A 13410-nucleotide genomic window follows, 5' to 3' on the forward strand; every position below is an offset into this window, starting at 1 on the left:
GACTCTATTTTTCATATAGTCACACATGAACCCTAGGGAAGTTTACAGCTGCCAATGTATCAAAAGTAATTCATTAAATACAATTTATTACATGATAAACTTGAATTGATGAATTCGTAAAAGGCCCAAACTAAACGCCAACTGATTTTCATTGTTTTGCTCAAACTGTGGCCAGGATGTTAACATAATATGATGCAAAATTTGTTAATTTTTCAATTTTTAGTTTTGGTATTTGTGTGCTGGGAATTTTACAAATTCCCCCCGCTCAAGATTTATTAAATCTAGTTTTAATCTTTCTTTGTAGAGGTTGGAGAGCTTATGCTGTGCACGTCTCATGAAATAGACGTGTCTTTTTCTGACTTTTTATGTTTTAAGCTCATTTTCAGCTCTTGCCAAAATGAAAAATGAATTAATTTATGCAATTTCTTTGAACAGAAAATGCCCATAATGCTTGATATGCCAGAAAGCTTTTCTGTATATTTCATTTTAAAAGCACAAAAGTTACAATTTTAAGTTTAGATTACTGTTATCTGCCAGTTTAAAAAGGAAATGTGTATTTTCATTAGATCTGATTATTGTTAAGTTGAGGTAGTATCCTCTATGCTTGTGTTTTATTATTGACAGCAATGATCTTCCATAAATATACAGAGTTTATTTTGTTATAAAAAGATATCCTTCCTGCTGTCACATGTCAGCGTTTGTCTCAGCATATAGCCTTGAAAGCTTGCATTTTGGAGTCATTTCCTGTTTTGGTTTAGGACACTGTGTCTTCGAGAGAAAGATTGAAACACTGGAACATGCCGTCATTCTCAACTGGATTGACCTCAGGACATGAAGAAGAAACAAAAACGATGTCTTTTGAATACCATTTTATTCCCCAAAGTAAGTAAAAAAATGTAATGAAACTGTAACAGCTGGGAGATGAAATAAGAGATGTTGAGTCATATAAAACAAACTGGATAAAGTTGATAAGTCTTTGCTGTTTTGGTATATTTAATTAACTTTGTTCATGTTGTATTCAGGGACTTTTAACCTGAATGAAATACGACATCAATTGGCCAAATAAGTCAGAAAGTTCTGCTGCCCTTCAAGATAAACCTGCAGTTTCTGACACAACGCGAGCTGTTTGTTTGGCTGTGTTTAACAAGTCTTTGTTGTACTCGAGCTGGGAAAGAGGTCGTGTTGACCGTAAGTCTCTTTCAGCAGAACTCGTTTGGCAGAAAGCTCCATCAAAGCTTTCTTTTCATCCATCCGATGAGGACTCCTTGTGCTCTTTGAAAAGCTTTGATCACCACAGAGACCGTGTCTTTTTCGTGCCAGTGACAGCTCCAGACCCCAAACATTAAACTCCTCTTGTGATTTTTTTCTTCAGCATTTTAGCTCTTATTTCTGCCACGTGCCTGGCTGCAGGCTGTCATTTTTCATGCCCTCCTGCGATCAGATGGTCGTGGCTGATTTGACTTTGGAGGAAAGTACCTGCCTGAACCTCCTCTTCAGCTCCTGCATGTTAGGAGATTTGGGTCTGGCCAGGTGGAGTCCTCCTCTCCTCTTCTCCCCGTTCCCTCCTCCCAGCGCTCGGATCACCTGGAGGACAGAAGAGAGAGGGACTCACCAAAATATAATCACACAAGGACAATTCAGTTTTGCTCAAACCCTAATCTTACAGCCTAAACTGATGTCTGCTAAACTAAATCAAGTCTGTACTGTTTAGGAGGAAAATTAAGTTTGTATGAATGTCTGAAATCAAGGGGAAACATATCAGGGAAACACAAAGACATTACACACTATTAAAAAACTTCAGACCCTCCTACTCTCCCCGCAGAGATCCAAGGAATCATCCAGGAATGGTGACACTATTTTCTGGAGAACTGATTTGTGCGTAGGTCATTTCACACCAAACGATCTCTAATCTCGAACATAACCTGCTCTGGAGCAGGTTAGTTCTGCAACATAAATTGTCATAGCGATATTTCCCAATAAAAAGTGAACTGCCTTCATAATACTGCAGACCCAACTGAAGTTACCTTGATAAGCCCAAATCCGGTTTTGTAGTACAGGCACACTCACTGATGAATACTGGGGAGCATCTACCACCAACAACAGAGATCCAAACACAGCTTGAAATGAATGATGTTCCTCCACAGTGAGTGTAGGTATGCATAAGTTGTCTGCCAACAACTTCACCACATAGACTCAAAATATGATGCGCTGGTGTTGTTGCTGCAGATGATAATGATTTAAGTAATCCTAAAATATACTGAAAAACTCTCTTAAAAAAACTCTCTTAAAAGACAAAATATGTATTTCACAAATGTTTTGTTGTCTATGTTGGGGAAAAAACCCTTTCAAAAAAAGAAAATCCACCTGCACAACCAAACTTCAAACTTACTGAAAGCTGGAATTAAAAACCAAAACAATGAGCTGAAATCCTCTAAAATACTCGAAAAAGCTACAGAGAACTGAAAGATTTACATAATGATTCAACAAGCCCGTGTTTGGGAATCTGTGCTCTGCAACACCAGAAAAGGAAGCGGAAAGTCTAAGCACACCCAAAAATGAAGCAAGCTACTGGGCAAAACTTACTCCACTAGAAAAACAAATATACAAAGCAGTCTATTATGAGCTGTTTAGTAGCCCTACGTGGGCCAAAAAGACAAATATGTGGTTTGTGGTTTTCTGGGCATCAGAGGGGAATGAAATCTATTCCCACAGAAAGCGAAAAGTCCTACATAGTTTGATGAACTCAAAATACATTGATATCTAATACAATTCTAACAGCTTCGACTAATAAAGCAAATGTGAAAAAAAAAAAAAAAGTCCCACCTCCTGACAAAGATGTAGAAAGGCAGTATGGACTCCCTCGTGGTTTTCTCTGGCTGAGGTCTCAAAGTAAACTCCTCCTGTGGGCAGATGCAGCAGTCACATCAGGACTGCTTTTATCTTTTACACTCTTTTACGCACTTTTCTCATTCATTGGGCAACATGCAGGATATAATTACACACCACAGACTGTATATAAAGGATGGACAAAACTTAGTGATATGAAAAGTGAAACCAATACTGAAGTGCCTGAAATGTGCAGGGGTCAAGAAGTCTATCTTAAATGACTTGTGCTTCCCTTGCTCTCTGACTTTAGTAAACCTCTATTAAGTTCATTCTTGTTTCTGCTCTCTCTTGTTTCATGGTTGGTAGTCACATCCTGTTTTACTTTGGTAGTTATTTGTCTCCTGTGTCTTGTGTTTGGCTTACCTTCCCTTCCTGTCTCATTGTCACTGATCATCTTCCCCTGTGTCTTGTTCCCTCAGCTGCTTCCACATTTCTGATTTCCTCACGTGTATAAATAGTCCAGTCCTTTTCTCAGTTTTTGTCTTGGTATCAGTTTATGCTTACTGTGTGTTTCTTCCTGCCCTGTATTGTATTTTGTTTTTGTTGACTGCATTTTATCAGCCTTAATGAATGGCTTGCTTTTTATTTATCCAGTCAGCTTCTCACTCTGCATTACATGTTGGCTGTGGCTCAGGTGGTAGGGCAGGTCATCTACTAACAGGAAAGTTGGTGGTTTGATCCTTGGCTGCTCCAGTCTGCATGCCAAAGTATCCTTGGACAAGATACTGAATTCCAAGTTGTTCCCGATGTGTTCATCGGAGTGTGACTGTGTGAATGTTAGAAAGCACATGGATGTAGAAAGTGCTTGTATGAATGGGTGAATGAGAAATGGAGTATAAACAATTTACAAAAGCAAATACCAGAAGAAGGTGCCATGTTCTGGCCTAGTGGATAACATGGAGACTGTACATTAATTTTGCAGCTAGTTGCTAGCCCGTACCAACCGTTTGTGTACTCTGCACAGCCAAGCTACCTTGCATCCCAGAATGCAAAGCATACCTGGCCACAGGAAAGTGTTTAGGTGAGACCTGCAGCATACACCTGGTAGTTGGCTTTGGGAGGTTGTGAAGTTCCTCTGTGATCAAGGCAGGAGAACATCTAATATTTCCTGTTTTTCACCCATCTTTTCTGCTTCTTGAAGCAACTTTCTCTGAGGATGTTTAAACTCTTTGTGGGGTAAAAATTGTCAGCATGGGTTTTTGTGTTAGTCGTCTCTTATGACCAGCAGCATCAGAGAGGGGTTTTTTTGTTTTGTTTTTGGCCAAACTGAATCCATCAAATTCTTCAGGACAGAAGAGCCATGGCTCATTTGGAAGTCATTTTGGGTGACCGATATTTTCCCACAACTTTCTCCTTTTCTTGTCACCACAAATGCTCCACTTCCTTTGTATAATTTTGACTGGAACTACAACCTAAAGTAGCATAGTGTCACTTTTGTCATACTTTGTATACACCCGATCATGGAGTAGATCTAGAGTGCAAATTTTTAACCCGGAGTGCACTGCTCATGCAAAGTACTGGTGGGCCAAATTGTGTTAAACATTGAGGCATTTTAAAACAATTAAAATATTTTATGTGTTATCATCAGTAGAATACATATATAGCACATTAAGAACCACAAGTTGAAGTTGTTGGGTTTCCCTTTGAAGTAATATCTTTTTTGATCACTGTGCACAAGTTGGGTGGTAGTGTATTAGAAATTTTAAAAAAAAACACCCACCTAACGAAGCTGCTAATGTCTCGCCTTCGTCTGCAGGCACTTGTCGGGCTCGGAGCAGGTCACTCTTGTTGCCAACCTACCGCAGATTACAGATGACACAACAGATTAGATTACAGGATTAGAGTTAGTAGCTGTCTGGTATTGTCTGCTCTGTCTTGGACTAAATAAGAATGAATAAAAAATTAATTTAAAAGGAAATAATTAATCAACTGAAATTCTCAAATCAAAGGAAGACAGGCTAAAAATCACCAAGTTTATCACATTAAATTATATTTTTGTCGGGATATTTTTACATGATTACATGACTAACCAGTATAACCGGTATGTTTCCAGAGGGGTGTATGCGCCTGACGTGCTGGTACAGTGGCTGGATGGTTCTGTAGCTGTTGTGGTCTGTGATGGAGAAAACCAACACATATCCGTCTGCCCAGTAGATCGACCTGCAGGTCCAGGAGGTTAGCAGAGTGCACTGCATTTAATCGAAATTCATATTCATGTGTTTCCAGTCTCACCTGTTGATCTGCTCCTGGCAGTACAGATCCTCAGCATTGTCCTGCAAAACACACATACAGTTCAGGGTTTAAGTAAAGATTATTTTGCCCTCTTTCGCTCTCAGACTGCACGCTTACTTGTGGCTCCTAGAGTTTCTGAAAGTAGAATGGGAGGCAGAGCCTTCAGCTTTCAGGCCCCTCTTCTGTGGAACCAGCTCCCAGTTTGGAATCAGGAGACAGACACCCTCTCTATTTTTAAGATTGGGTTCAAACTTTCCTTTCTGATCAAGCTTATATTTAGGGTTGGATCAGCTGACTCTGAACATTCCCTTAGTCATGCTGCTATGGGTCCAGACTTCCCATAATGCACAGAGGAATTCTCCTTAAAGCCCCTTTTTTAATCCCCTATATGTCATTATTGCAAGTATTGACTTTTGTCTCTTTGCAGTCTCTCTAATTTAAATCTCTGCTAATTTAAATTAAAATTTACTTTTGAAAGAAAAAAAAAGAAACAGTCCTCTCATTTCCTCCTCTTGTGTTTCAGGAAAAGGCAAGAAAAATGTCTCAAATCTTCCTGCGTGCCATCTGAAATCACAACATAGTCTCACAGTAGCTTGTGAAATAGCCCTGATCAGTCTCGTTTTTGGACGCAGATTCTTCTTCTTCTACTTTTTTTTTTTCACAGCCCTATACATGATTTTTTTTTATTTATTTTTTTTTAATCTGCACTGACTCGTGTCTGTGTACGTGAAATTCAAAAGTTCTGCTTTTAAAGGGAGAAAGATGTCTGTATTTGGAGGTCAGAGGGTTTGACAGCGGAGAGAATCGTTTCACACCTGAGGACACTGTTCAAGCTGCACATGTGACAGATTTTTGCACTTCATTTGTATCAACTTTTAATATGTTAATTACCATAAAAGAATGAGTTAAATAGGTTTGGTTTTCTTGTGTGATGCTTCCCCACTGACGAATCTGGGCAACATGCCTGCTGCAGCAATACATCACAAGCAAATTCAAGTTGACTGCCACAAGAGAAAAGATCGTACCCAACACAAACAAATGTGTTGTTTTGTTTCATGCCTGTGGTGATACGAGTGTTCAACACTATCCACAGTGATTTTACTGCATTGTTCAGGGTGGCACAAAGTGGTCAAGCACATGGCCATCTTTACTGGAAAGGTCCTTCCCAGGAGTAATGGCTCCTTATGGGACACGCGCCAGCTGTTTCTGACTTTGAACGCTTTATCCATGTGACCACCCAGCTCTCAGTTCAGGAAGAGTTATCTCAATTCTCCCAACATATTTGCCAAGCAAAGTTTATTTCCTCTATTTGTTTTTTAAGGTCGGAGTTTCAAAAACACCAAATTAAAGATAACGATGATGCCCTAAAGCCCCTTGACCTCTCAATTCGGCGCACATGCTTCTTCGTGCATCCACTCATCAGTTATTTCTGTCTAATCTCTGAGAGGCAGTCTAGCCAGTAGGGACCTTCTTGCCCTCTGTTATCTCCCCCAGTGTAGGAAATGAGCAGCTCTGAGGCCTGGCTTTGTAAACAGGTTGACCGTTGAGCAGGGTAAGCTATATGGCACGTTGCACTCATTAAACTCATCATGTGTGAGGAGATCATATTTGAAGCACTTCCTCGTACTTCAAATACTTTCCTGAAATGGCTTTGAGATAACTTCTTTTTTTTTTAAACTGGGAGATTTTGGGGACTTTGGGGAGTACGAGTTTTACTAAATTAAGCGATGATGCAAGAAAGAGATATCCCTTCTGAACTTTTTAACCCCACAAATTAAAGCTGGCGCGATATCAGATTTTCACTTCCCAATTATCATCTTCAAAAAAACGTAATAACATTATTGATATATCTGCAGAAAAAATGTTAAAAGTAATATGCCAGGGATGTTACTAGTAAATTAATCCAACTTCTGTCACTGTACAGAAGTGACAAAAACCTGCAACAGTAACTGTACAAAGGCTTAAAAAAAAAGCTTTTTAAGTTAATATTATATATGCATCATTGAGACTATATTAATATTTAAATATCTTGGTTATGTGACACTGTTAATATAAATGCAGATTTTTTTAAGCCCTCCAAGAGTAAAACTCTAATATTTCAATGGTTTTCCATATGCTATGCCTAGCTAACTGTCACTTAGCAAGCTAGTTTGACCGAATATGTTTTCTGCAAATTATGTGTTTATTTGAAGAAATAATAGCTTGCTCCTTCTGGTTTGAGTAATTGAAGTTATATGAAAGTAAATGAAGTATCTAGCTTTTGGCCAGTTAGCATCACTGATACATTATTGATGCTTAAACATCATGGTTATTGTCAATACACGGATATTGTGAAGTGTTTTCAAGTCCTCTGAGTGTAAAAATATATTTAAATTTAAACGTGCCAGTGCTGGTGTCGGTTTCAATGAACCAGCGAAACGCTTACAAACGGGCCCGCGTTTCCACCACGCTTCTGTGAACTGCTCCTTTACGTATGAGCGTGGGCGGGTCCTCGTCTGAACACGGAAGCCGAAGTTCGCAAACGTGGGAGAACACGCTCCCCTTTCTTGTGCTGCAAATACGTTTTACAGTCCAAACCAAACTACTGCAGCATCTGTGTGCAGCACAGAGGTAAACACAGATGGCGACTATGAGCAAGACAACAAGTACGCACTTTGGTGTCCTTTTATCTGTGATATGAACTGATACAAAGCAGCAAGTTCATCCTGAGAGCCCAACCTAATTCACAGCTGTGAAAATCGCTTTCTTTTCTCATGTAATACACATGTAATATGGTAGAAAACTTGACGCTGAGACGGCAGAGTCACATCCTTCTGCCACTTTCATCACACGTTCTTGGTTCGAGACCAGCTAGCATGCGGGGCCCGAGTTGAACCCGTTTTTCTGCCGAGCACCAAATGTGTTCACGGTGGAAAAAATGCTTAACATTTCAAATACTGGCACAGGTAGTCCCCCACCCACGTGTCCACCCCAGTTGCACTATTTTGTGATTGGCTACCCCTCACAAAGAGGAGGTTTAAAGAGCAGGTGGGCGGGGATTCTGAGATGGCCATATTAGGGATATCAGTCACACAAAGCCACGAGTAGAAAAAAACTGAAACTGAATTTCGAGAGCAATCGGAACACCAAGCTTTTAGTTCACAGGAATTATTCACACATATGCGTATCTCATTATTTGAAACCATGTTTAAAATGAACTCCTCTCAGCATGTATATGGAAAAGCATAATAGGTCTCAATTACAGTGACCAGCTTCATTTCCTCATGTTTTGATGGCTTAGTTACCTCCTATATTTCTGACCTACCGTGACTCTAACTGATCTACCTGTACTTCCTTGTGGTTTGGTTATGTAGCAACACGTTTTAAAGCAAATGGATATTTTGACTCAACAACTGAACACTAAAGATGTTTGTAGCAAAAACATCTTTAGTGTGTCCTTTTATGTGAGAAAAAAACAAATAAATAAAAATAACAGCTTCAGCTGTGTTCTAATTCAGGTTTGAAACCTTTCGTGTCAGCTGTCTGTATGTTTCAGTCACATTTTGATGCAGCTCATGCTCATGCAGGGTGTTGACATGGCTGCAGTCTCCCTGTTTACCTGGAGAGCGACACAGGGTGTATCCTGGATCTGAAGCGACACTTCCTCCCCATCCAGCGTGACCTTTCGGGAGTAGAGCGCCCCTGCAGAGATGGAGAGATTGAGGTGGACTGATGAATGGCTCAATAGAGGATTTTTTTTTTTTTTATGACTGAGGGAACTCAGTCATTGGAGACATGGATGTACAGAAACTCACCTGTGTTTGCTTCATAATCACCGATGAACCTCTTGGTCAGAAACCTTACGATTAAAGCTAAGAGGAAACAAAAAACCCTGAATTAGGGATGCAAAACATGAAGTAAACAGTAAGCAACAAGAAGAGGATAAGAACTACGGCATGGTCATTGCAGGGCACAATTCTAACCTATATTATGGAAAAACCAAACTGGCGATCTATTTAACACTTTCCCCAAGTGTTGCTGGAATTTCCCTTTTCTCTGACACATAAGTTTGATTTTTCAAGACTTTAGAGTCTAAACAAACAGGCCCAAAGTCCGAAGGGAGAAAATGATTCGTCATCTTGTACTGGTAAATGATTGTTTCATCCACCTCTGGGCGTTTGGATTCTGGACACTGTTTTTCTAATTCTTACAGTCTTTTGGGAGTGGAGCTTGGTTTGATATCTCTATTGTGATTCCATTGTATAATTCCCTGAATATTACAAAAATAAAAGGCCACTGGAGTGGTTCAGTGTTTTAAAATGCTAAAGGACTCACAAGAGATATAAGCAGAGTAATAATGTCTACATGCTTTAAGAAATAACTTGTAACTCCATAACTTTTTTTTCAGACAAAAGCATTAAGTTAAAGGACACAAGAGAAGATAAAACTGAAAGGAAGTTTTATTAGTTTGATTATGCATAGATTTTTTTTTTTGCTCAGAGAAACTGCAAAAACCACAGAGCTCCATCTCAGACTCAGTCAGCAAGTTAAATGTTAAAGTTCTTGCCAGTACAGTAAGAAAAAGACAAGTATGGCTTGATTGAAAAGGCTGTCAAGGAAGGCCTCTTCTCTCTAAAAAGAATACATCAGCACAGCCTCTGAACAAACCACATGACATGGAACAATGTCCTTTGGACAGATGAGACCAAAGAGGAGATGTTTGGTCATAATGCACAGCGACATGTTTGGAGAAGACCAAACACAGCATAACAGGACAAACACCTCGTACTAACTGTCAGCACCGTGATGGAGGGGTGATAATTTGGGCTTGTTTTGCAGCCACAGAATTGGGCACCTTGCAGTCATTGATACTATGTTTCCACCGCCGAGGTGCCAGTGCTCATGCCAGCGCTGTGTCTGTTTCAATAGTGAAATGAAAGTGAAACACTTAAGAACAGGCCTGCGTTTCCACCACACTTTGTGAACTGATCCTTTACGTATGAGTGTCTGGACACAGAAGCCCAAGGGCACAAAGTACCCACTTCGTGTCCTTTTATCTGTGATATGAACTGATACAAAGCAGCAAGTTCAGCTTTAGAGCCCAACCTAATTCACAGCTGTGAAAATCGCATCGCTTTCCTCATGTAATACACACCATGCAGTGAGATAGCGGTAGAAAACTTTACGTTGAGATGGCAGAGTCACACCCTTCTGCTGCTTTCATCACACTTTCTTGGTTCAAGACCAGTTAACCTGCGGGCCTGAGTTGAACCCGTTTTTTTTGGCTGAGCACCGAGTGCGTTCATGGTGGAAAAACTGCTGAATGCTTCAAATACTGGCACCGGCACCGGCACCAGCACCAGCAACCAGTCGGTGGTAAAAAGGCCTGAGACGACCATGAATTCCTACAGTATGTATACCAGAGTATTCTAGACTCAAACGTGAGGCCATCTGTCTGACAGCTAAAACTTGGCTCAAACTGTGTCATGCAAAATGACAATGAAACCCAAGCACAGCAGCAAATCTGAAATGAAACTGACTGAAATCCTGTGGTGGGACCTTCAGAGAGCTGTGCATAAATAATTCCTCACAATGTAGCAGATTCAAAATGCAGCCACAACAATGTGCGAGACTGATAAAGTCACAAATGTTGCTTACTTCAAGCTATTGCCGCTAAAGGCGGTTCTACGAGCTGCTGAATCACGAGGTGTACTTAGTTTTTCACACCACTGCACAGACTCACAGCCGTACTTGTGTTAATGCATGTGCAGATTGACAAGTGCAAGTTTGTTCTGCAACAGCTGAGTATTTTGATGTGTGTTAGCTTCAGCATTAACATTAAAGAACAGCTAAACCATATAAACACACAAAAAGCCTAAAATAATGAGCCCAATTCATGACTGTTATGGAGATATATTTCTATGGAATCCAAATGTTGCCATCAAAAAGGTTAAAATAGAATTCAAAGAAATTAATAATCTGCAATATAAACTTTGACTGCATCTGAATATTAATAAACACTAAAACTATTTCTTATTTGCAGCTAACAGCTGTCAACATTTAACCACTGAGCCATAAAATAAAATAAAAAAAAAATCTTCTGTGCACAGTATGAGCCATTAAAGCTCCCAGAAATCTTGGTTCCTACATTTTACATAATGCAACCAGGTTGCATCTTACATTATAAGTTAAGAATCCTCTGGGTGCATCATGTGGCCTGCAGCTCTTTAAATGTTTACTACTAAGTGATAAAAGACTTTCTGTGGGAATATTTTAGTTTGTTTTTCACTTTCGTCTCCTGCAGCCTTCACACTCAGACTCCAGCCTGAGGTTTATTATAAACTGTAGCTCAGTCTCTTGTCCAGTGAGACAAATTAGCCTCTTGTACTCTGTTGTTCCCCTGAATGATCTGTTTAGTCTGTTACTGACAGCCAGCGCGGCGCTTTCTGACCGCAGGACTTGTTCTGAGAACTCGCCACATGCTTAAATATTCCTGAAATCTAAAATAAAACAGACGCTGCCATTTGTAGTCCTTTCTTTGCGCATGTGTGAGGCTTTGAATCTGAAGGGTCTCCTTCTATTAATTAAACTGTAGCAATAAATAACTACATTTACTTTGATAATCACGCTTAGTGCCAATATTAAGGTGCTTTAATTGGTTACTGTGAGTAAAAATGTTACACCAATTCCTCCACACTTGTGACTTTTCCAAGTAAGAGGTTTCATACAAAGCCAGTCACTACCTCCTAAAATGTTTGTTTTTTTAATCAACCCCCTGCAAGTACAAAGAAAAAAATCAGCTTCACCTCAACTTGTACACTCACTAAATGCTGCAAAAGAATGAATGTACTGAAAATGATGACACATATTTTGTGTGCTTTTCTTTTGCTGTGTTTTAATGCCATCGACACCTCAGGTACTTAAAATGGATATTAGTTTGCATGGATAAATCTGGCACATTCACATGATGGGCATACGTCCTGATCTTAATTAATGTGCTTTGCAATTTAAAAAAAAAAAAAAAAAAAACATTCGCATAAACTTTTGCTGCTTTCTGGTTGCTTTTGTCCAAAATACTCAGGTAAAATTATCAGTGCGTGACTTTAAATTGTCACCAAATAGCTTTGCTTCGTTGCCTTTCTCTTAAATGGTTTAATTACTTCTTCCACAGCTTATTATATTTACTAATAGCTTTAAAAAGTGGCCGAAAATGAGTGAAACTAACAATGTAAACAATGCGATTTGTCGCCCCCTGGCATCCATATCTGGTACGCATTTTCAACAGGCATTCGCACATATTTCTCCGTCTCTTAACCAGGACATTTTAACCATAACTAAAGGCATGCATGCTGGCTTAGTCATGATGTTAAAATTCAAGAAATCCCAGCTACAGTTTTCCCAGTTTAATTCCCTACTACGCATCAAATCAGCTTCAGCTCCTGTGGAAAACTTCCCGCAATCATTTGAATCCTAATTTCATGATTTTGCCAGTATAATCCTTCCGCCCATACCGGTTTTCCCGACGTTGCTCGCTCCCAGCACCACAATCTTCACCGTCTTGTTGGGCACGCAGTCCAGCAGGGGGTACTCCGGTATGGGGACCAGCAGAAAGTTGCCAGACCCGCTGCTGTTCATGGTTCCCGGTGCAGGGTCGCCAGTCAGCCGCATTTAGCTCCCCTCTGCCCTCAGATCAGCTCCGCTCTCTCTGGGAAAATAAAAACAAATCCCTGCACCCAGAGGGGGGAAAAAAATCACTCCAGTGCGCACATAATATCCGTGCAGGGAGGACACCGGATCTCCTGAGGTAACCTGTAGATTATTCACGGTTATAGCAGCCTTAAAGGTGTTGTGAAATTACCATATAAAAACGACTTTCTACACAAATCTCAGGTATCTTCCAAGTATCCCAGTTCCAGTTCAAAAGTTTTCTCCAGCTGAGTTTAAAGCTTCATGGATCCTTTTCAACTACTTAATAAACAGGCATCCCTGCCCTCCTTTGACGCCTGAATCACTTTTTTTTCCTTTTTTTTTTTAAAAGGGAGAGAGAAAAGTATTCCGGTCCGCAGCGAATCCATATGCCTCTGACTGAGAGCAGAAAGAGGCAGGAGGAGGCAGAGAGGGAGGGATGTAGACTTTGAACCGTCCCCTATAATATTCCCGTGAGACCGGTCTAAATCGGGCTCCGCTTCCCAGCCTGGAGTCAGACATCCTGCAGCTTCTGGAAAGCTGATAAAAACCGTAATCAGTGTGTAATAAAGCTGCAAAACAAATATGCAGAGCAAGATGAGGCTGTGTGAGCCAAAAAGGGAAAAC

General features: G+C 40.1%; 1 protein-coding gene across 1 annotated transcript; it reads right to left on the minus strand.

Moving 5' to 3' along the window:
- Positions 1-862: 862 nt before the first annotated feature.
- On the minus strand, positions 863-13173 carry rasl11a (RAS-like, family 11, member A). The gene is made up of 8 exons (XM_030753732.1): positions 12609-13173; positions 8913-8969; positions 8717-8799; positions 5119-5159; positions 4917-5046; positions 4607-4682; positions 2824-2900; positions 863-1584 (listed from the first exon to the last, which is right to left on the minus strand). The coding sequence occupies exons 1-8, from the start codon at positions 12763-12765 to the stop codon at positions 1438-1440; spliced, it is 768 nt and encodes a 255-aa protein (XP_030609592.1). The 5' UTR covers positions 12766-13173; the 3' UTR covers positions 863-1437.
- Between the last annotated feature and the right edge of the window lie 237 nt (positions 13174-13410).

Source organism: Archocentrus centrarchus, chromosome 18, assembly GCF_007364275.1.
Source record: "Archocentrus centrarchus isolate MPI-CPG fArcCen1 chromosome 18, fArcCen1, whole genome shotgun sequence".
Taxonomy (NCBI): domain Eukaryota; kingdom Metazoa; phylum Chordata; class Actinopteri; order Cichliformes; family Cichlidae; genus Archocentrus; species Archocentrus centrarchus.